The sequence below is a fragment of the Chiroxiphia lanceolata genome, chromosome 3 (assembly GCF_009829145.1).
Source record: "Chiroxiphia lanceolata isolate bChiLan1 chromosome 3, bChiLan1.pri, whole genome shotgun sequence".
In the NCBI taxonomy this organism is placed as follows: Eukaryota; Metazoa; Chordata; class Aves; order Passeriformes; family Pipridae; genus Chiroxiphia; species Chiroxiphia lanceolata.
The window spans coordinates 17,052,512-17,076,825 of NC_045639.1; the positions used below are offsets into that span (position 1 = coordinate 17,052,512).

Consider the following 24,314-nt stretch of genomic DNA (forward strand, 5'->3'; position numbering starts at 1 on the left):
CAAAATAGAGTGTGCAATGTAGCAGCAGCACCTCATCCAGAGCTGCAGTGCTGAACATGGCACCACACTGAAACCAGCTGTTTTTAAATGGATTCTGGCACAGCGTGAGCTCCTTCTCTCTGAAAGTCTTTCCCATGCTGTGCCAAAACTGCAGCCGTGCTGGGTTATGGGGTGCCTACGTTTTTCCTGCCACGAGGGGGACTCCAGGGCTTTCACCCTCACTGAGAAACAAGGGGTACACAGCAGAGTACTTTAAAATGGCTGGTACTTCTCCAGATAGACCTACTGCCCTCCTGTGGCTGCCAAGGAGCATCTCTGATGCAGAAACGGGGAGCCCACGGGTTGAGGAAAACAACTAACTATATATTCAATTTAAACCAAAACCCAAGTTACAAGGAATAGGAAAGCAAATACAGTGTGATTGACTAGAAGTACCTACGAAGGCAAGAATGAAGCAGGGAAATTTACTGGTTTGGGAGTAACAGGGAGAAGTCCAACTACTTTTGCAAGGACAGTGAGCCTCAAGATATTCTTCACCAGAGTCCACCAGAGAGTGCCATTTGCTCAGACAGATGGTCCATCTAACTTCATCCGACTGCCTCACAGAGAATACTCCACTAGCAACAGTGCAAAGAAGGTATGGGAGAGCAGACCACTGCTCCTTTTTCTGACTGTAATATACAGGTGCTACGACCTTGCTGTATCTACTAATCCTCGTTGGCACAGCTTCACCAGTGTTTATAAAGCTCTTTCTGAAACACCTCGTACTGCAAATGTGTCCTTTTCTCTCTGTGAACCAGAAGGAGACAACATTTCTACCACAGATTAGCTTCTGAGGGCCTTCTCTTAAGAGCCTGAAGTTAGGTTTTATGAATGAGACCTTGAGTAGCCGATGAGAACTGCATGGTTCTGCAAGGAGTATCTTGTTTCTTACACTTTCTTTATGGCTGTGCTGCTTCTTGTGCACCCTCTGTGGGCAGAGTATATCTCCAGTCTTTGATGCACTGCAGACACTTCAAACACAATAATCCTGGGACAATCAAAACCAAAAGCAATAGTGAAGCTGCTTTTGGAGGCAAGAGAAAACACAGCAATAAGCACAAGCAGCAACTCCGTGCTCAGAGGGTGAAAAGGCCAAAGTGGTTCAATTGCACACACTTCTAACAAAGGCACTAAATGTTGCAAGGAGGCCATGTACCTCCCAGCAATGAAAAATTACATTGGGGATTTGCATTAGGCACCATTTCTGTTCATGGACTTGGCTTCATCTTAAAAACTGGTGTATGCTTAAGTTATATTTGAGACTAGATGCAATGAAACACTCATTTTAGACTGGAGAGGAGGAGGGAATGTGACCAGGATCATGTAGGAAAATGCCAACACATGGCCCTTCCTACAGGACTTCAGGCTGTTGAGTGACACCAGCATCAAGAAGGGCATCACCCCAGCCTACCTGTGCTTCTTCAGGGATGTGCATCAGTGGTAGTATTGGGATTTCTTCAGGGTGACAGAGACTGCAGTTCACCAGAGCATGCAGCAAGAAGAAATTGGTGAGTGAACACAACAGACAGACAAATGTTTTCCTCCTTCAAGTTGCCAGGTCACTGAGTCAGTATCTCATGTAGCAGCCAACTACTAAGTAAAGTAAATCCTGCCCCCTCCATTTTCACAGCTTAGGCCATGCTGTACAACATTAACATCACCAACAAAACTTTGCTTTAGGCACATGTGAAAATGTCCACAGAGAAGAGACATCACTCAATGTCATTTTAAAATTTGCATGTATTTGTGTATATACACACACAAACACACACATATATATATTTGTAGTAAATACATATGAACTTCTACACAATTATAAGCACTCCATTATATTCATGCTGTCACTCACCAGGACAATACATTCTGTTGCACTGACAGAATCTCTTGCTTGGTTACCTTTTGAATTGCTCAGTGAAAGGCCAATCTTTGGCAAGTAGATATCTGCAGAAAACCACCAGCTCCAGCAGTGATCCTTCAATATTTGAAGGTTCCCCTCCCAGTTTCCTTCAAGTATCAGCTCTGCTTTCAGAGAAATAAATTGTTTCTAACAATATGCTACAACCCTGATAAGCCAAGCAGGATATTTCTCCCAGCACATAAAAATATTTCACATCCTCTCTACGCCACGCAATGCAAAAAGTGAAATCATGTTTGCCAGTGATTGTAATCCAATTTGGCCCCATAACTTAGTTAAAAAGAACAAACACAAACAAACAAATAGAAAAAACAACTCTCACATAAACCTTAAAAATCAGCAGACAGAACTCTACTGATTTACGTTTCCAAAGGAAATACCTTTTAGTAATAGTTAACTCTGTCTGCAGCTGTTAAGTCCAAACTTTGCAAATGTAGGAAATGAGGACAGAAAACTAACAGAGAGGAAGAATTACGTATTGTCCAGGCTGAGACACACACACACAACTCGTAAAAACCCTTACGTCCTTCTTAAAAATCAGTTTGAATCACCTGCATGATGTCCTTGTTAAATATCAAAGTAGATTAGCTGGAACAAGTTTATTAGAAAAAGTTACTACATTAAAAATGTGTAATTCAAAGCCTTATCTAAAAAGTTTTTCAGAGATGAAGTTCTCCATCTCTCACTGACGTTGCATTATTCACAAAATCTTGTGTTACATATTCTGACATTGATCAGCTGTCAAAGAAAAAAAAAGCTTGTTTGCATAACAAACACTCAAGTAAAAAGGAAAGGAGAAAATCACAGAACTTGGCTATTACTGAAAAACTGACTCTCAGAGTAGGAATAAAGTCATTTTCAAAGGTGGAGAAAACATAAAGGTTAAGTCAGACCTATATATATTTTACTGGCACCAAGCACCAATTTTTTTAATGAACTCACTTGAGTGTGTGTAACTATTCCTAGAAGTAATGTAACAGCAGATTAAAGTTTGCACCCCAATATTTTGATACAAACTATGACAGGATATTTCCAAAAGAGTCCCTTTGACAGTAAATAGCTATTTTCAAACTTGTAATGAAAAAAAAAGTCTTTAAACAGTACAAAAACCTAGGCAAACCAAGCCTCAATCAGTGTAAGAGAGGGACCTCTTCATAAAGGGAAGGTAATTCCTCCTTTGGAGTAGTTACAACAATGCACAGAAATGAGACCAGAAACACACACAATGAGTTACAGGTCTGATTTACTGGAGTTGTTCAGTCATTTCCACCTTAGGGTAATTTGAGGATTCCAGTATGGACCCAGAAAAATATTTAAAAAAAAAAAAATAAACCTTGGGAGGAGAGAGCAGAAAAGTATCTGTTTTCCCATGCTGAGGATCTGATGTGCTGGAATGGGCAGCCCCGCCTCCATTAGCTGTTGGCTGCAGTGAGGGATGCATCCCACCACTGACACCCTGTCTAGATCCATCATGGCTTGCTATGTCTAACTAAGGTCAGAATAAATAGGCATTTGGGGCAATTTCAACACGTGTGCACAGCAGCCAACTTACGGAGTTCAGCCTCACTGCTCTCTAGTGCTCACACGCTGCTCTGTTCTGTGCACGTTGCCTGCTCTGCTTTTCTAATTACTTCAAGCTCGTGTTTGCACAACACCTCAAATGTATGAAAACTCAGAAATTCCACAGCACAGTTAAAGCTGTCTGCAATTCCAGGGCTAAAACACCTTAGCTTCTGGAAGATCAGACCCCTCACCTCTCTAGTGTCCCATTCTACATACAAGTTTCTGTGCTCACAACAGCCACCGTGCACATCAAATAACATAAAAGTAACACTCTGACATCAGCAAGGAGCCAGGCTTTTCACCAAGAATCCTGTGAAAAATCTCAAGTTTAACAGATAACTATTAGATTTTTAGTACACAGCATGTCACAGAATTAGTGTTTTCCTTACAAATATATGGCACTACGTGTAAAAACTTTATGACCTATTCCAAACAGTGTACCATACTTCACAGCAAAGCTTGAAAAAGAATCCTCTAACTCCCACTTCTTCTAAATATACAGCTGGTGGGAGGCCAGGGTGTCCATGAATGGTCGTACAAGGTTGTCTGTCGAGAAGTAAAAGATCAAGCCAAAGGTGATGGAGATGGGAAGAGCAGGCAGTGCCTTCTTAAAAACAGCCAGTAATAAAAGTGTTAAGCATAAACCCTGTAAGAAAAAAGAAAATAAAAAACACAAGGACATACAGTAAGATGACCAGAAACGTATCTGCCACCAACAACCCAATATACAGATAATCAGCTACGTGCACTGTACAGCACTGGAGCCTGCCTGAGCTACCAGTGGTATGATGTATATTTGCTCACAGCTTCATCTTTTACACAGGTTGGCCAGGTTTTTCCTCAGCAATCTTGAGCACATCTCTCTGCTGAGACAGTGGTATAAACAGCCAATGTTGACATACAGCTGACCCCAAGAGGTTAACTTATTTACAGATTATTTTGCTTTTGTTCTGTGCCATTATGTATGAAGTACTGACTCAGCAGACAAAAGCACTTAAATCCTGCTAAACTGCAGACTGAAGGACTCTAATACACAGCAGGATGTGCTTATAACATCTTCCCAGTTTACGAGGTCTCTTGGCGTAAAAAAAGAAAGAAAAACAAAATAAACCAAACCAACCCAAATATCCACTGCTGTTCTTTTGACTGGATTGCTTACTAGGATAGGTGAATTGTAGTTTAATCTGGATAGAAGACCAAGCTCTGTTTTCTGGAGCATGTATGGAAGCTGCTGTACATTCTGGGTAGACAGTAAGGCTTAGTGCATTTAGATATCAATTCCTTCTCTCACCAAAGCCCTTTTTAATTCCTCCATGATGACAAACCTTCAAAGACACTAGGCTCCAAAAACACCCACTAGCTAAAGATCAGCAGACAGGATTTTCTAATCATTTTTTATAACTGTTTATAGGCCACAAGTTTGTTTACAATCCACCTGAGCCTGTGGCTCTGTTCTTATACTCTTAGGGAACATATCTGGCCTACATCTGCTCCTCAGTTCATATCTACCTTTAAAGATGTGCTTACTGCTGGGGCACTTGAGGGACATTTTTGGGGAACCAGAAAGCCACACAGCAGCAAGATTATGAAACGGCAAAAGGAGACAGAACGAATTTTAACAGCGCTGTAAAAGACACAGACTGGGGCATTTGGCCTCATGGACAGACAAGCAAGAACATTTCCCCAGTGCTGGACCCCAGGATATGGAGGTAGGTGATCCTATAGGTTTCTCTGACCTGTGGGGTAGGAAAGCTACACTCAACACACTTTATTTAAGGTACCTCATTTCTAGCTCTCAGGCTTTTTGATCCACAGTCTTCACAAGTGAAAGTCACTTTCACTATCCTTAGGATCTTACTGGGGAAACAGCAGCCCGAGAAAGACAAGATAATTGATTTTCTCTTACATTCTAAAAATCCCACCTTTCTCATTGTTAGTTTCCATGAGGATGCTGATTAAACAGCAAGTGCATAGTAATCATTTTCTACCTAGGTGAAAGCTTGACAGTGTGTGGTCATTAGACCTGGCAGGACCTACTCCTTTAGCAGTTACAGTATGTTCGTCCTCTGCTTTTACTGATAATTTCCATAGATTTAAGTCTTCTTCCTTTCCATTTTTTCCAGCCCAAATACTAGAGTAAGATAGATCTTCATCCTCTTACTAGCAGCTCCCTTTAGCACAAGGGAGTTAACCTTTTCAACTACATTTGCTAATCAATGTAGTGTTTGTAATATTGATTCCTGTGGCTGATAAAAGTCCCCAATTGTTTAATGCTGAAGCAAACACACCAACAGTTCAGCTGCAACTGCTTTTCCTGGGGCTGTTTCACCCCCTTCATCACTTGGCTCTGCTCTGATGAGTCTGTATCGTTCAGCTTCAGTGGCTGTTTAAAGCCTGTCTTTATACACAGAGCACTGGATGGTTTCTCCTAAATATCTAGCATGTTACCTGCAGTGATTTAGCAGTGCTCAGCTGCTGGTACTTCTGGCAACACTCCTGTGCTAAACAGGGTGTAACAGAGCTTTTAAAAGCCTGCTCACTTACTATGAGAATGGCTACAAAGCAGGCGAGCGTAGTATTCCAGTCTCCACTAGCTGTGGCGGCTGCTTTCCCAACAAGCACACTGTAAAATATGAAGTCTCCAAGGCCCAGCTTCACGCCCCCTGAAAGAAGTGGAAAAAGAAAACAAGTATTAATTTTGAGCCTCCTGTTTTGCTTCCTCTGGAACAAATTCTTGTCCCCTGGAAAGCAGGTGAAGGTTCCTAGTCCTGGCTACCAGCCTGGACCCACACATTTCAGAGGAGGCTGAGACTTCCAGCCCCACCTCCCGCTGTTTTTCCTCAGCCTCGTTCTCTGAGGTGCTTCCCTGGGCTGCGTTATAATGTACTGCCTGAGGAAGCACAAGGACAGAGAGGGACAGGAGGCAAGGGGAAGAAGGAACTGTTCAAATTGTACACATAGGCAAGAGATGTCATTGGAACTACAATCCCAGAACAGATTCTGCAGCAGCAAGAAGTAATACACAGTCAGACTCAAGATCTTTGTTGTTCAAACAAGTCACAGCTCTTCAAATTAACTGTCATTAGTCCAAACTGGGTAAGAGAGCACTAACCACAAAGAGTATAAATGTCAGGCTCTGACTAGACTGAAAACAAGGTATAAAGCTTCCCTTACTTTCCTCCTCCTCGAGCTCCTCTAAAGAAGTGACGGGGCGGGTTGGAACAGGACTCCTTGTCTCTGACATCTGAGAGTCTGCATGTGAAGGGCTCCTGTGGTGTTCTCTCCCATCCTCAGCTTGGTTCCACAAAAACAGGCCAAGAAGAGCATACCAACAAGAAGAAACACAAGAGGTAGCTACATTTATAACTTGTTTTAGTAGATGAAATCCACACTTCTGTGAAGCTGCCCTGGAATGGATAAGCCCTTTGTTTCTTGGAGGTATGATCATCACAACCAGTTCAAGCAGAGACATTAAGTGGCTTTGAAGAAAACAGGCTATTATTTGTAACAGTTGGAAGGGTATGTGTTCACAGCTGCTTTGGCAGCCACCCAGAAGTTCAATGGGTTACAAAGCGAGCACGTACACAGACCTAAGCATTGCCCTGCACAGGCTACAATGACAAGTAAAGCCAAGTAAAGTTAATATGCATTCCCACATTGTTATACCTTTGGGGTGGAGGTGCTCAGGTATTCCCTAACTGGCCATATGACAAAAATGGATGACTAAGAGGACTGCCATTTATGAGGAAAAGTCCTGCCCTGATCACATTGACATTTATATTCACATATAAAAAGCAGACACATTTCATTGTTCACAGATTTAATTCCCCTCCCCCCTTTAAAACACATCTGACAGAGCTCTTGATAGTGCTTTTGGAAGCAGCCAGGCTGAGATCCATGATTCTACCTGACAGTTCTTATTTTTCAGAAGCTCATACAAACTCTCCAGTCCACATCAGTCTGACAGGATGCTGCTGCTGCCACAGAGGTTTTCTGTACACCTCAGCATGTAGTTTGCACCTGCTCTGGGCCCAGTTTCAAAGCAGGATTGTGGCCTTGCCATTGCTTAGTTTGTTGGCTGCTTTATCCTGAAATAAGTGGCATGTTCATTTATCAAACCTTTGCATACATTTATTGCTTTAACATTAAAAGGTACTGTCATCTCTGAAGTTCTGCAATTAACAACACTGAAAAAAACGCATCTGTGAGGATTCAGGGCCTTACTTTTACTTGCAGTCTCAAACACAGACATTATTTCCATGGGGTAGTGCTCTGTATAGGAGAGGGACATGCAAACGAACCTGTATCCCATGTCTGCTGACTTGATCCTCTTGCTGCTGTGTCTGGCTTTGCCATTCCAACTGTCCACATCATAGCAGCTAGAAGAAAGAGAGAAAGTAATCAGCTGCATAAATCATTGGTCACTATAGCCCAGAGGAAATAAGTATTTAGCTGTCCCTAAAAATACCAGTCTTTGTCCTTGTAAATGCTTTTAAAACACTCACTCTTAGCTGGTTTCCTCAGGCACTGAGAAGGCAAGGTGGGAGAAAAAGAAGGTAATGCATCCATTCAGTTTTTAAGAAGGTCCCAGAGCACAAATAGCTAAGAGTCAGTATAGTCTTCTCTGTAGGCTAAGGAAAGCAAAATTCCAGAACTAGGGTCTTCATCTCCTTTGTTTTCTTCTGGGTTTCTGGTTTTTCTCTTCAGAGGACAGATTTTCCCGGGAAATGATGGTAGTACAAAAGGTAACCAGAGGTTAACTTAACAGCTTACTCATGTTCTGCTAGAGGTACAGCACACAAGTGAGGGATATGCAGGAGTTGTCACAGTGCTAGTTTTCTCTCTGCCTGTTTGTTTTGTTTCCATCCTGTCAAATATTGCCTATTTCTGTTTTGGTTCCAATAACAACTGAAGGACGCTTGGGAGTTTATTCTTGAGATGGATCCCTAAATTAAAAAGGAATACAAACCATTCCGAAATCAGTGGAAGGAAACTCAAATTATCTGTTTATTTAAGTGTGCATCAGTCTTCCTGTTTTTATAGAAGCTAAACCAAACAAATTAAGCCAAGGCAAACACAGTGCCTGCTTTTCCGCTACAAGCTCAGCCAAGGTGATGCTTTTGCATCTAGAGGGAGCCACAGAATGTGGTCTTGCAAGGGAGACACTGATGTTCTGCACAAGAACTTCTCATTCAGTATTTATGATTTGCTGAACTGCATTCTCCTTTAGAGAAACTCTTTGTTTGTTCACTAAAGCATGTGAAAGACTTCATCTTGAGGTCAGTATAACAATCTCCAGTAAAAGGGAGGGCAGCTGAGGCTCTCCTTGGAACACATAAAAGCATTTATATAACATTAAATGCTTGGGGAAAAAAAAATCAATCAGGTTGTAGACATCCTCAGCTTAGCACTGAACATGGAAACACTCATTCATCTTACAAGTGATGTAATGAAAAGTCACTGAGGTCCACGAAGCACCTGAGTCCACGTCCAACGAGCATTGAGTCTCCTGCATTGACTACCTTAACCTTAAGCACATATATACCTTTGTGGATGAGGGCACCAGACACTGTGGTAGTTAAACAGCTCCAGAAAACCAGGGAAGAGACAAGTGATTTTGTCTGCAAAGCAATACCTGAACAGAGCCCTTTGCAAAGCAGCCACATAACTAACAATGAAGCAAAGACATTCTAAGCGCTACCATGTGTACAGGACACAGGGCAAGAGGGGAATGCAGGAAGAATGGAGCCTCATCACATGTTTAACGTGTGTCTGTAAAGCTTACCCACAAGGCATAAGTTATTGAGTTAGCTTCACCTAACCACAGAACCTTGCAAACACAACTGCCCACCGTACACGTTTTTGTATGCAGAAAAAAGGGGCATGTTCTGCACTGTATTCATTAAAGGATGAATCTTCTGAACATTTCAGCTCCACAAGGCAAATGTGGGCTTCCTTTGGCTAATTACAGTTGGCACCATTGTAACTGATAAACAAGGCCTTCTAAAATGGTCTGTTCCAAAATATAAATGTGTACCAATCTTAGGGCAAGGAAGTCACTAAAATAGTGCTCTTTGGTTTGACAGAGAAATAGTTTAATAGAGTTTAATCTGGTTAAAAACATTAACACTCTAATCTTACTCACAGGAATATATTAATGCAGGGAAAATTGGCTCATTTCTCTCCTGTGCAGTTTCTACCAGCATTCTCAGTGGCCCCTTGGGACAGAGAACAGCCATCAGATCTGCAAAAAGAAAAAGGCCAGTCAATCTTATCCTAAACTATCATATATATTTTACATTCTTTATATTTAAAAAGGCATTCTCCCCTCAAAATAACATATATCAATATTAACTGGATGATTTCCTGAATGGCAGTTTCCACCACTTTGCATAGCTCTAGCTGTTCTAGTCCCTGAAAATGTTGTGCACTTAAAATACCATCTCCAAACCTTTATGTAATAATAGGAGTTTTCATTGTGCTAATACTATAAAAAGCCTCTTGAGAATATCACATTATTTCTTTGAAAGCAGATGACAGCATTTCATTGAGGTTTTAAATTTAATTAGAGGAGGAGGAGTGGGGGTACTTTGTTCACATTCCACAATCCATGACTACATACACTGGCTCTGAGTATCACACGAATGAAGGCCTTTGGTCCAGTACCTCTTTGCCTACTCTCTCTCCTCCATCAGAGCTCTGCCCCAATCTGAATGTTACTTCCTGGATCCCTCTTGTTCTGCAGGTTCTCTTGAAACTTATACCTCATACCAAAATCTCCGATCCCTCAATAACAGTAAATAAAACCTGCAAGACTATCAGGTTGCTACTGATAAAAATCCAACCACCCCTACCATGCAGTTAGGTGTGGTTCAGTACTTCCCTGACTTGGTGATCCACTTTGAAAGACATGATAGGAGTACACTACCTACACAGCCAAGTTAGCAAGAGACAAACTAGGGAGTCCACTTAATTGCCCATTTGCCTCTTTCTAAAGCTGGTAGCACCATAAAGCTGTTTTTCAATGACATCCACAGTCCTGAGATTGCTTCAGAGTGACCTTTCCAGGAGCCACACCTTGAGAGTCACAACCCAGACTTACCATAGATGGAGATTGCACCTAGAATCACCCATGCTGACCACTCAGGTAGATATTTAATGAAAACCAATGCCATTAGAGCACTGATCATAATGAGATATGCTTGCTGGAGCTGCAAGGGACCTTTCCAGTGGATGCAAATCATTCCAACAGCTCCAAAATTCCAGATGACTAAGAACAGAGTGGGGTAATCCATGGCCACATTGTAGGTCTTCAATACTTCACTGAAACACAACAAGAAAATTTAGCTAAGCAATAAAAGCAACTGACATGTAAAGCATCCTACTATCTGCAGTTAAACAAAGAAGCCCCCAACTACACCAGGAGGAAGCAGACTAGAAGCAACTCTCAATCATGAAAGGGGAACCTGCCCTGTGGCCAGTTGCTGCTCTGAGTTCTCTGTTCCTCCTGCATGAGATGGACACCTTGTGTGTGCAGACAAGCACCACACTGCCCTAGTCCCAAGTTCGACAGCGATTCCAAGGATTTGATCAGGCAGGATTTCAAGTTTTAACTGAACGCTGGCCTGCAGCTACATGACTCTCTACACCAAAGAAGTCACATAAGTGTCAACCCACCAGATGCATGATGCTCACAATTAAAGATGAAGTGTCACCCACAAGTTAAAAGTCTGAGCTGGGAGCCAAGGGAATGAGCTTGAAACAATGTAGTCTAAGAAAAAGGCAAGACAAATCAGAGAAGCAACTCGGCACATGAAGTTCATCTCCATTTGCTTCTCACTGTATAATTCAGGGCCTCTGTACCAAAATGTTCATCCTGTTCATTTCATGCTCACAGTATCACTTCCCAGTGATTTTTTTACAGTAGGTACTGTAAAATCAGGCATTGCCTAATAAATACCTAATTTTTCATTTTTTAAAAAAGAAAGCTATCTGATTCTAACAGTCCTAAAACCTCCATTTGGAGAAGGAGAGACATTTCTTTCCTTGTTCAAGCTGGGGACTTCCTGCAAAAAGGTAGAGGAGCCCTGAACTGAGAGGTTACCTGCACCATTCCCACTTACCCAAGATATATGTAGGTAAAGAGGAAGAGCAGCATCAAAGAGGACAGGATCAGCCAGCCATGGATGAACTGTCAAGGGCAAGAAGAGACAGTGATTGTAGGGGCTGTTACCCCTGCACAGGTCACAGTACTGCAGCCTGACAGTCTCCTTCTGCACTCCTGCTCCCATGTCCAAAGACCCTGCCTTTCCCATGGTCAGTCAGGGAGGAGAGGGACAGTCAGTTCCTCCTGGTTCTCCCAAACTCTTTCACTTCATATTCTGTGTCTTAGTGGTTTTGCTGGTTTGGGTTTTTTTGTCTCTTTCCTATGCATTTCCATGGGTATCCATACTTGCTCCTAGCTTAGGTGAGCACATTCTCTCTGCTTGATGGGGAGGATGAGCGGTTTACCCAAGGCTGTAAAATAAATTCATCTTTGGGACAAGTTTACAAAGCAGGAATGGCCAGAGCTTAAATGCTGGGCTGGTACCACCTATTCCCTGGGCACTACAGAACCTGAATGTGCCTTTCCCTCCAACTCTAGTGCTCTTCCACCGGAGCTGCTACAGGCAGGAATAATATCAGTTCCCACAAAGGCTGTCTGAAATGTCTTAAGAGAAGGCATTCACAGCAAATGGTACAACTTAGCCAATAAGTACAAATGGCAAAACCCTTGGATCAGATGGAGAAAACTCAGACCCAAGTAACACAAAGCAGAAGGCCTCGTTTTTAAGAGGCTGCCACTAGTGACTAAATAACAGCAGCGCACATGCAGGGGCACAGCTCTACCACCACTGACAAAGGCTTCAATTTGATACCTGCTATGACTAAGATGTGGATTCGCCAGTGCAGTGCCTATATTTCTCACTGACACGCAAGGCCCACTTGAACTCAAGCTCAGGAATAGGTGAAAAAGGCTCTGTCATGAACACTTTACCTTGTAGCAGCGATATTTATAGAGCAGAACTAGGAACACAGTCATTACAATGATGACACTGATCATTATGATAGTGTTCAACACCGAGTTCAAGAGGCGCTGGCCCACAGACGGGGTATCCTCACTGAAAGGGGTGTAGATCCTGCAGGAGAAAGCAAAAGCCACGTAAAGTGTATATATTCTCTTCTAACTAACCACCCCAGATAAAACCAGACCTCTCTGTGTGTGGGAAAGAAAGGGAGGCAGGACTATCAAGGACAGCAAAAACGAGATGTAGCCTCTGAAGGGGCTGGGCTCAAGTTTAATTATCAACTAAAGATTAGTGGTCTCTATCAAAACCACATTCCTACAGAGAAGCTGTGGCTGGCAGAGCTCAAAACAAAAAGGCCTAGAGTATAAATGACTTTAGTTTAGTAACTGCTCTCCAGGCCATGAATTTTTATTGCATGCTCTGGATCCTCTCCGTGATAATTAGGAGGATATATCCCAGGTGCTGTTCTGAAAGGGGGGACACCTTTTCTTTCCACACTTGGTAGGAGAGTCTTGGACTCTTTTACTCCACTCATCACCCTGCACCCCTTCCCGCCACCCTGTTTTGTTTCCTTTGGTTCAGTTCAAGGGATCACAGTCCCTGTTTCTCCACTTAATGTGTGAAGCACAGTTAGAGCCCCAAGAGACAGGCCCTAGGAGTCAGAGACAGTCAGCAAGAGCTGGATGGAATTATGTATCCACACCATGAGTCTTCAGGAACCAGAAATATCACCAGGAAATGAGACACTCATCCAAATGAACATGCTATTCCCTGATTGCTGCCAGCTAGTGAGTGAACAGCCTAGGAGTTCAGCCCAGGCCTTCTATGCTGCAGAACGAAGCAGCTCTGCTATCACGCTGCTCACAGGCCTCGCTCAGGGCACCCTAAGACAGTGCTAACGAGTCGCTGTTAATGCAGGTACGGGAAAAACTTACACAGGTGAACGCAGCATACTTTAGTAAGCTCTCTGTACGTTTATAGAGCCACCTTTGCCTGTGTAAAGGTTCTCCCAGCCTGCCAAGGGAGCGCTATGCGTGCACAGACGCGTGTGCACAGAGGTGTGTGTGAAGCTGGGGGTCCCACGTTACTCAGAGGCTGTTTACAGACCCCACTTACAGCTGCCCGTTTTTCTCCGTATAGAAGCGCACTGACTTTATGGTGGCGACGACAACAATCATACAAAGGGTGACAGGCACAAAGAGCATGATTACATGCTTTGCTCCATATTTCAGAGTCAGTTCCTCCTCTTCATTTTCCGGGGCGCTTTCTCTCACTGGAACACCCGAGCCAGACATTTCTCCACTCGTAATATTGTTTGGGCTACGGCTGCTACCTGCTCGCCTCTTCTGAAAAGAAACATTAGCAAACATATAAGATGCTTATTTTCTCTGTGTTCAAAGCTTTATTCCGTCATATCTTATGAGGCTGCTGTAGGCCACCACAGTATACCAACTGAGTCCTAATAGAACCTAGTACCAACTAGTTATAAAATACCAAATCAACAATACAATAGAAATTTCATTGCAAACAGGTTGCAGCGGAGTTTTTAAACCAAAACCATGAATATCTAAGGGCCTCTTCAAGTGCAAATATATAGAGGGACACATGCACACGAAGGGCAAGATGCCCAGAGCTGAGACAGAAGAAATGTCATCTGAGGTGGCATAAGCTTGACAATTTCCTCCCCCCGCCAGCAATGCTGCGCTTGCTTTACCCTGCTGTTTTGCTGGCAGCTGGACTAGATTCTATTCATTAGCTGCATCAGACTAGAGCAGAAAAAGGTGTCTGGCAAAACAAGAAGGCTAAAAAGGATATCCTGCAAGACTCATATGTGCATCAGGTCCTGATTAAAAGCCTGTATCTTTACCAAAAGGAAGGAAAAGGGAGGAGGATATATGGAGATAAAAATGGGGGAAAAGTCATAGTGGAGGAAATGGGAACAGCAGCAGTGCTGCTGCTGCTGGCTGAGAGTGACACCAGGGAAACAACACTGGCCAAAGCCAATCCTAGAAGCCAGTCTGCCAGGAGGGATTGAGGGGTAGCAGGACTACATCTGTCATCACACCCCATGTCCTCACTCCCCAGGATGGATGCACACCTACCCTGTGTGCCTGCACTTCCCCTGCTTCCGAGGCTTGCAGGCCATCCTGGTAGGAGGGTACTGGAGGGCTCTCTGCAGACATCAGGGATGTTCTCTCATTGCAGGGCTCCTCCTCACTGTCCGAATTGTTCATGAATGTGATCATCGCCGCTTTCCTATGGAGCACTCAGGAGGGGCACAGCCAAGCACTACTCAAGGCTGAAGGGACAAGCAGAGCAAAGAAAACAGTGAACACCACAGTGCAAACAATGGAAGTCTGAAAAGGAGGCACAATTTCAGCAGGGAGGCCACAGCACCCCACGTAACTCCATCTTCTCCTAGCTGATTTAGTCTGCCATCACCCCAGCCATGACAATCCATTCCTACCAGTACACCTTGCCTTCCACACAGGAGGTTTCTCAGCACTCAGTGTTTATTTTGCACAGGTCAAACAAAGCTTTGCTCAAATGCTGGCTGCCTGATAGAAAGCTAAGAGAGCTCAGCTCTTACACAACACTCTGCAAGCATCGGCAAGTAGCAGAACTTTCTTAGGAACCTGGAGCCTCAGCTTTACATAAGCCACTAATCAGGAGTTACGTGCTGTCTTCCCTGCTATGACTGTTTATTAACCAGATGAATTTTATAAGCAGTTCTTCTCTTTGCCCACGGACAAGGAGAGGTTTGTGTAGTAAGGAAAAGATCTGTTTCCTTAGGAGAGCCACTTTTGGGTTTTTTGTCTTGTGATTAAAAGCAAAATTATTTGGATGGGCAAAAACTTGGAGTATAAAAGTGGGGAGTAGAAATGTTTGGCCTCTTTTCACCTATGGCTGTGCAGAAAAGCAGGCAAAGCAGTGACACAGTGCAGAAAAGAAAAAACAGCTCTCCTTTCTAAACACCAGAGGGAGAAGGTACACTGCCCTGGATACTGCAGAACAGCCTTAAAGTCAGGGTTTCAGGAAGCTTTAGAGACAAATGATAGGAAAATTCTTTTTAGCATTTATTAAGTCAGCTTAACAAAACAACTGAAGTAATTAAGTCACCTTCTGATTCTCAGCCACCCATCCATAAGCAAAACCATACCTCTAATACATTCTGAGCTGTAATATCTGCAAGAAAACACCTCCCCTCTACAGTACTTTACCCAAGCTCATGTGTCTCAGGAGATAGATCCAACTCAGAAGAGGAAGCTGAAGAAGTCACGTGATTTGGACGCAGTCACTTAAATCTGAATCACGCGTTTATAGTCCAACCATCACAATCTGCTGTCTACCAGCTGGCTTGAGAGGTCAGCATGGGTACTCTGAAGATCTGTGAGATATTCTTGCTTCTCACTAAAGAAACTGAAATTTGCTTTCAAGGAAGGAAAGAGGGAGGAGTGGAAGATCCCCCTTTCTTTCACAGCCTCCTCAACACATCTGGCACCCTCAGGAAATTTTAGAACATCAACTCAATCTACCCAAGTGAAACATTTTGCAGACATCTGCTCCTCCCCTGCCTTCTCTTGCTTTTCCATATAATTTTGTTCCTCTTTTGATGATAAAAGTGGTAAAGTTGTGGGAAATAAATGCAGGGCTAGCCCTCACAAGGGGCCTGTCAGCTTCATAGCAATCCTGTGTTCTTACTGAGTGAGCTGCTTAACACTTGCATTTGTGGGCTTATTTCTCACAGAGACCAAAATCTCCCCTCTGGGTGCTTAACACACTCTTCCAGCTAAGCACATGAGGGCTCTCAGTTTACAGCTGGGATACTAGACTGGTTCAGTTATCGGATTTAGGTCTTTAAAGAAGTCGGATATATAAAGTCATTCAGTCATGACATACTTCTGGATCAGGAACAGGGTAAGTTATGCGTGCCACAGGATCTGTGACCTATGGAATTTAACTCTAAAACCCTTCTACCCATGTCAGAGACCAGGGGACAAATAAATGAAGACTTACTCTCTGATAGTTTGGGACCAATATTTGGGTTTTAACAACCCAATGAAAATACTAAATAACTTTTTCTCCCAGTATTTAAGAAATAATTTTTGCTACATGAACAGAGAAATTCTGCAGAGGAATTAAAAGGGACAGCCAATTAGCCTACTTTCAACACCCTCGTTATGCCCACCGGAGGAGTCAAACCAATAGCAAAATGACGGTGTCAATTACTAACTTTCATAATTGCACGGTAAAAATAATCTCCTATTGAAATACAGTCAACTTTAAGGACGTTTTCTGCTATTCTCCCTCCACAAGGATATGGACATGCAAAGATGCAATGATACTTCTGGTCAACAAGCAGATTCAGGCCTGAACACAGCTTTACTGTCCCTTATTTACAAGGCTGTGGTTTCAGTGAGGGTTGACACAAACACACCGCAAAAATTTTATAGGAGATCTTGTGGCAACCAGCCCTCAACACACAAATCCTCAGACTCTGTACTCACAGCTGCCTTTAACTGACATAAATATGTGGTCCTGCCAAAGGGGTCGCGTCACCACCCTCTGCTTCTCTAGTACCAACACCAGGTGCTCATCAGCTCTTTAGCACTTTTGAAAAGATAGTAAGGCACCTATTTTCCTTTGCTTTCACAGAGCGAGGTCCCAGCAGGACTGGCTCCCAGAGTGGCAGTGCCCACGCAAGGAAAAGGGAGCACCGTGCCATCCCCCTTCCAGTAGGGTCAAGCCTTATGGTGACAAGCCTTCTGCCTGCTCCCAGACAAGCAGCCCATCCTCACCTCAGGTCTGAAACACCTATGGCAGTGTGGCTCTTGGCTAAGCAGAAGCCTTGAACATACAGTGTATGGAGGCAGGAACACTGGTCCTACCCCTCTGTCCCACCATGGACCCAGAAGGGATTTTGCCTAATGCCACTGTTCATTCATCAGACCTGCACTTTGAACTGGCACCAAGGCTGTGCTGGCTTCCAGAGGGAGCTTTTGTTTAAGCAGTCTGTCCTTCAGGGGAAGAAGGACCAGCCTGGTGACTTTCACACATGTACCCAGCACAACAGCACCCTTTGGGCTGAGCAGAGCAAAAGAAGATAAAGCTTCTGCCCTGGGGCTTGCTTGCCAAACAGAAAAGGAGCCACAGAGCACCAGGTAACCAAGAAAGGGGTGTTACAGAGCCACACTGTTTTCTGATGTCATTTCACGAGTTAAACTAAGGAAAAAGGCCCCAAGGAGATGACTTCTACCTGTCAAAACTATGCTGGATACCCCATAATAGAAAGCACAGGAACCTTTATACCCACTCATGCACAGCAAATACATCTGTACATACTAGCTGTGTTTCCTAGGCTGAGTTGAAAAAGGGAAAGAACAGTTCAGGAATGGAAAACATGGAGCACTGAGACAAGCACACTTCCTTTCTGGCTGAGGCAGCATAAGGAACTTCCGGAGTGTGGGGGGGAAATGTGAGCTGTATCTATATCCACAGAAAGCTTTAGAGCATGGTCTACCAAATACATTAAAGGAAGAAGTTGAACAACATGTGCCAGCACATCATCAAGCTGACCCAGTAGGTTGTATCAGGCAAAGTTTTCCTCTTCACCTCTGTAGATGGGTTCAAACCACCAGATCCCATTCAAAAGATCACACAGCATTTAAGAGCCAAAAGACCGAACTCTCAAAACTGTGTGGCAAAAATGAGAGAGGGCAAAAACTAGGTCAGTAGTAAGTGCTGCATGTAACAGAGTAGCCGAGGTGGGAATACAATTACTCCTGCTTTATAGCAGTCTTGTGAAGCCTGAAGGAAAGCAGGAGTCACCAATTCTCCCCTTCCACATGTCCTTTGTACAAGGGAGCTCTTTCCTCAACTGCGATAAATCAGCTTTGTGGATTTTGATGAAACTGGGCCAGTTCACACTAACGTTAGGATGCAGCCTCAGTTTGCCTTTTATTTTCATGATGCAAACAACCTAAATCCTTTGCTCTGCATTTCATCTGTCACAAATAATACCAGTACAATATACAGCACAGAACAGCTGCTATAGCTTTCAGAACACTTATCCACTCAAGAGTTAAAATTCCTGCTTATACAATATAAGAAAACAATATTGTTCTCTTTCATGGCAATTAGATGAAGAGAATTGTTTTTTCTTTGCTATATTTAGATCAAGAGAAAGCTTTGGGATGACACTGACAGCTTGATGTTCTCCCAAGTTTTGGCTCTAGCAATCACTGCTGTTGGTAGATATGAAGAGAAGAAAAAAAACTCTTAAGAAATCCTAAGTGGTGGGGCCAAAATTGGGAGGAAAGATTACCAGGTTCTTGCCAATAAATAAAGCCAGAATAGGCATGCTGCTAAAATGACAGGGGACTTGGAACACACTGTCTCAGTGGCTTAAAGAGAACTTGAAAATACCACTCACTTTCAGCCTCAGATCACAAACAATAACAACACAGGAGATAGTATGGGAGGTTGTAAAGATTTGTAGCTTTCTTTCCCCATTTTAGCTGAACGCTCCTTTCTTTTGTCCCACAGGAAAGACACAACACATAGCCCCAAAGGGCAATTTTGCCGGCAGAGGTGAAATCAGACCCTCCCCAAGAGGGTCAGAAGACTTTCTTTGCCAGTATCGAGCCCAAGTACTCTTATCAGCCAACTCCACATCACAGTATAAAGGCACCACAGCCCTGCAGACACACTTTCACCAGCAAAACCCCAAAGGCTGGGTCAGACTTCACATGCAGGAGCAGCTCCTCACGTTGGTCCTAATCCTGCCGGGGACATCGGAGCCAGCAGGTGCTGGAGGTGACACACTGGGGACACTCAAGGACATCTGTGTTGGGGCTGAGTTCCTGCGTCCTACCCGGCTGGCACAGAGCCTGGGTGCCCCTGCTTTCCCCCGAGGCCCACCACGGGCTGCTGGCTGGCAGAGGACACGCAGGGACACACCGGGGCTGGCTCTGCTTCCCTGCTCATCCAAGCGCACGGCCGGAGACAGGGACAACACACACCTACATTTAAAAGAAATAAAAAAAAAAAAAAACAAACACCCCGCCCCCACACCCCCCCCGCCAGGTAGAGATTTTGCAGGAGGCCAGAGGAGACCCTGCTCCCATGTAGATGCTCTTTCTCCCCAGGTGTCCCTTCTAAGGCTTAAAAAGCTGCTGCCGCTGAAGGTGTGCCGGAGGCACTTCCAAACGAAACCCGGGATGGCAGGTAGGGACGCCACCGCCCAGGAGAAATAAATGGACATGTATTTTACGCATGTATGTACAAAACCACAAGCGTAAATATATATATATTATATATACATATATGAAATACACACCCAAAAAAGAATATACGTATGTACGTATATACACACACAAAGATAGACGCGGCGACCCCGAGACCCCGCGCGAACGACAGGCCCCGGCCCGTGCCGCCCCAGCCGCAGCCCGTAACATCCCCCCGGGGGCGCATCCCGACCCCAATCCCGAACCCACTTCCCCCGCCGGCCCCGCTGTTTACCTGCTCCCGACCCGGCGCGCGCTCCCCGGCGCTCCCATTGGCTCCGCCGCGCCCCGGCCCCGGCGCCAGCCGGGAGGGACGGCCTCGCCCGCCCATTGGTCGACGAGGCTGTCGTTCCGCGGGTGTCCCCGCCTACGAGCCGCTCTCCTCCAATAGAAGAGGAGAACGGGAAGAGGGTCGGCCAATAGGAAGGCGGCTCTCGCGGGCCGGGGAGGCGGTGTGTGAGGCGGCGGCGGGGCCGCCATAGTGGGGAGGATGCGGGCGGTGCCCGGGCTTCGGGTCGCAGGGAGTGCTAGAATGGTTTGGCTTGGAAGGGACCTTAAAGGTTCCAACCCCCACTGTCATCGGAAGGGCCATCTTCCGCCAGGCCAAGTTGCTCTAAACCCCATCCAACAGTTCAACGCTTCCAGGGATGGAGCAACCACAGCTTCTCTAGGCAACCTGTTCCAGTGCCTCATCACCCTCACAGCAAAAAACTTCCTCCTAATATCTAATCTAAACCTGCCCTCTTTGAGTTTGAATCCATTCCCCCTTGTGCCATCACTACATGCTCTTGTATAAAGTCCCTCTATGCCCTTCTTGTAGGGTCCCTTCAGCTTCTGCAAGGCTTAGTGTTTATCAACGCATTCCTTCAGTAAATGAAAAGCTATGCAAGTGTGCAGATCCTGATGGAAATTAGAAGGGATAATAATTAGGTAGAAGTATGGAGAACTAAATAGAGAAGCCAGAGGAAATGGTCAAAGAATGGTTCTGCTAGAGTTGTGCCTGACCTCTGCTCAGCCTTTGGAATAAGAGGGGTGAATAAAAGAAAATTACCATTTCGTGTTTGCTATGGGTGTGAGAAGTTTGTGTTTTCAGAATGTAAGCCTTTTTGTTTAATTTTTTTTTTAAATTAGCATGATAGTAAGCAAGATAATTCCATAGACAGATGAAACTGCTCTTCAGTCAGCACACAAAACACTCCTGCCTCTGTTCCCATTGCTTTATCAAGCATCAGTCAAGTAAAATTAAGATTCTGGCAGCTCTGTATCACTTGCTCATCATCTGTGGGGGCAGAGACACGAACTGAAGTCATGGCAATTTCCTTCTGCTGCTGTTGTCATTTAAGGAAGAACCTCAGGCACAAACACAGGGAATATTTGCAGCAGAGCTTCACGCTCCTCTTTGCTCCATGCCATTCGTGATGATCTTGCATACAAAAGGAATGAAGGGCGAGATGGCAATGAAGGAGACATGAGATACCATAAGTGTACTGCCCCACTATATATCATTGGACAAAATGGAATTTTTTGCAGATTCCAAATCTAAGTTGGCCATCATGTTCTTTTCCCAAAATTTCCTGCACAATGTTGGTGACAAGTAATACACCTTCCTTGTACCTGTAATCCTTATTCTGAACTACTCTGCACACAGAAATAAGTTACATGTAAAATTCTTCAGAGCCCCAGAGAGCTGTCTATCCAAGCATGGCCAGCTGGCCTTTGCCAAGGTAAAGTCAGTCTGGGAAAATTGATAAATTGTGTACTTGGCTGTGTTCTTCACTAGCAGATTGTCACAGCTTTTCTAACACTTTTCTCTCAAAACTGTGTCTACCTTTGGTCTTTGTGCTGAGCTGTTGAATACCTTTTCACTGGACACTTGATCCAGTGATCAGCTCACTTGAACTGGAGATTTTTTAAGTGGGAATTTCTCTGATTAATTTAATCCTTCATGCATTGTATGCTTAGCTGGTTGTTAAGTTTAATATCAGGAGAAGGAGCAATTTTGGTTGCACTCAGCTTTACCCACAACCAACAGTTGTTTTACACCTCTTTACTTTTACATGGAGCTTACATGTCTGACACAAATTTGAGATAGTAGTAAAAATATTTTTCTGTTTTAAAACATTTTACAACTTCAAAGCCAAAGCACTGATGGTCCGAACTGTGCTGCTTTTCACCTCACCAGTCTAGCTAAGCCTGCCCAGAGTAATCACTGAGCCAGCAACATGCACATTTCCAGTAAAACCCCTGATCTGTGGAGGAGATAAGGAAATTGTTCTTAGGCTCCTTCTTCTAGGGGCTGAAGGGGTGGGAACTGGTTTTACAAGCCCAGTTACCCTTTATCAGCAGCTTTAGAAGCTAAACTTGCAGCTTTTTGTATCTCTTAAAAGTGCTGCTCTCTTGTACGAAGGGCTGTGGAAAAGATTACATTGACATGAACTACAGAGGTCTCTGCCTGAAATTTAGAGGTAAATTCATTGTTTATTTCCACATTCTCACTAGATCCTCTCTTTTGCTCTCACCCAGATGAATAAGTGCAAAGAGGTGTAGGTCTTGTGCAACCTAGCCAAGGGTTTTAAGAAAAATTACATGTATTGCAACCTTCGTGAAAGTATACAAACTGATGGCACTGGGGCTGTGGGTATGTGAAACCCAGCTGTCTTTCTGAGAATTCATATCCTGCCTGACTCCTTTGTAGTTTTCAAAGGCAAAAATCTAGCTTAACTCAGTGTTCCTTTTCTGTACCCTAAAGTGGGTTTAGGAAGACAAATAGTTGTTACAGTCTCTTTGTCAATGAGTGTTTCTTCCTTGCAGCTTTCAGTCAGAATACCCCTTCACATGTTTTTTCCTAGCTGCATCACATGAGGAGCATCTGACCTGAGAGCAATTTAAAAGGCTCTTTGAGCAAAGCCCCACTGTATCATATGGCCATCAAAAATATTTCTGCTCTTTTTCCATTTCAAACAGATCTGTGCAGTCATTTTCTTAAAGGATCTTTCACAGATAATGTAAAATATGCCTGTTCCTAGGAAAATCATGTGACAAGCTGCATCACAGCTTCGTGACATGGGAGGTCAGTGTGTCTTGCCAGGCTAGTGGTTGTTCTGAAGTACATAGGGACATTCTCTGGGATTGCCCTAATGTTCTCCATTTCGTTACTGAGATGTTTACAGTAGGAAATCTCAGGGAAATTTTGGTCATAAACTGTTGCAATCCTCCAAATATATCCAAGGAATTGTGACTGTTTTATTTCAGGAGACATAAATAATACCCGGAAATAGATTACTGACACAAATTCAAACAGAGATGCTCCCTTGACTTTTGAATGGAAACAGACAAGAATCCATCTGTCAAAATAACATTAAAACCTCTTGTGCTTGCACAGAAGATTTGAATAGGGTCAGGGTCAGCATATCTGAGGTGCTAGAATAGACAGTACTTTCCAAGAGTCTTGCTCAGTTTATTCCACTCTGCAGATCTGCAGAGCTTTAAGGAAAGGTCATTACAGAATACCAAAGCAAATATTTTTCTCATAACTGAAGGAGATCTGCTAATTCATGAAATGACTTAGCATCCAGGGTTCATGACGGAGTGCCACCTGTGGGCAGGAATCATATATTGGTGTCACACTTCTGTGTGGATTTTTAAGGTGTATCCTTGACACCTTAGATCCAACCAGACAGTTCAGACTTAAGCTCCAGCATCAAAAAGCACTGTATATCCTTCTGTCTAAAACACAGCTAAGTACAGATCCATAGTTCCCTAAACTGTAGATTATGGATCTGACTCTAGGAAGCACACCTCCATCGTAAGGGGATACTAATCAGTTGTGTCATGCACAGACCTGAGATCATTTCACGGTCCATTCCTTCCAGGTCTACAGCATCACAGAAGCTGTGCAGATTACTGCTTTCTAATGGATGTAGAAATGAGCTAAACATGAGATCTCTCAAACAGACAAGGCCACGGTGGTGGGAAGGGTACAGGAATTAAGTCTGGTGAAGTGTTCAGTTACAAAGCAGTCAGTGATGCATCCAACTCAGTGGAATGCCACATGTCTTGCTTTTAAGCACAGGTCCTTTGCAGGCCCATCAAGCAGGACCAGGACAGCCCCACTGGGAGTGCCCTTTGCCTGCCTGGGAGCAAAGCTCCTGATGCCGTGGTGCCCTCTGATCCACTGGCTCAGACAGCTTCTCCTGCCTCCTTATGTACATGTTCTGTATGGTTTTGCTAAAGAATCAAGTATCCCTTTAGGAGACAAATGCACCAGTCTGAAGACCAGTAGTATGCTTTTAAGGTTGTTGATAGCTCTTTGGCTTTCCGGATCTTGGGACAAATCCTTCAGACAATCCCAGGCTCTGAGCAATTAGCAGACCTCTTCATGTGACTTGGAAAACTGTGAGTTAACACTGCTCTGCTCTATTTGAAATCAATGACAAATTA

At 44.0% G+C, this 24,314-nt stretch overlaps 1 protein-coding gene across 2 annotated transcripts; it reads right to left on the minus strand.

The window, feature by feature from the left end:
* Positions 1-1,764: 1,764 nt before the first annotated feature.
* PSEN2 (presenilin 2) lies at positions 1,765-20,186 on the minus strand. 2 transcript variants are annotated; one of them, XM_032683226.1, is made up of 11 exons: positions 20,110-20,186; positions 14,691-14,887; positions 13,705-13,934; positions 12,558-12,699; positions 11,644-11,711; positions 10,623-10,843; positions 9,666-9,764; positions 7,822-7,899; positions 6,695-6,814; positions 6,065-6,183; positions 1,765-4,166 (listed from the first exon to the last, which is right to left on the minus strand). In XM_032683226.1, the coding sequence occupies exons 2-11, from the start codon at positions 14,832-14,834 to the stop codon at positions 4,011-4,013; spliced, it is 1,377 nt and encodes a 458-aa protein (XP_032539117.1). In that variant the 5' UTR covers positions 14,835-14,887; positions 20,110-20,186; the 3' UTR covers positions 1,765-4,010. The 2 variants fall into 2 exon arrangements, with proteins under 2 accessions (XP_032539117.1, XP_032539118.1); XM_032683227.1 differs by lacking the exon at positions 20,110-20,186 and adding an exon at positions 15,810-15,832.
* Between the last annotated feature and the right edge of the window lie 4,128 nt (positions 20,187-24,314).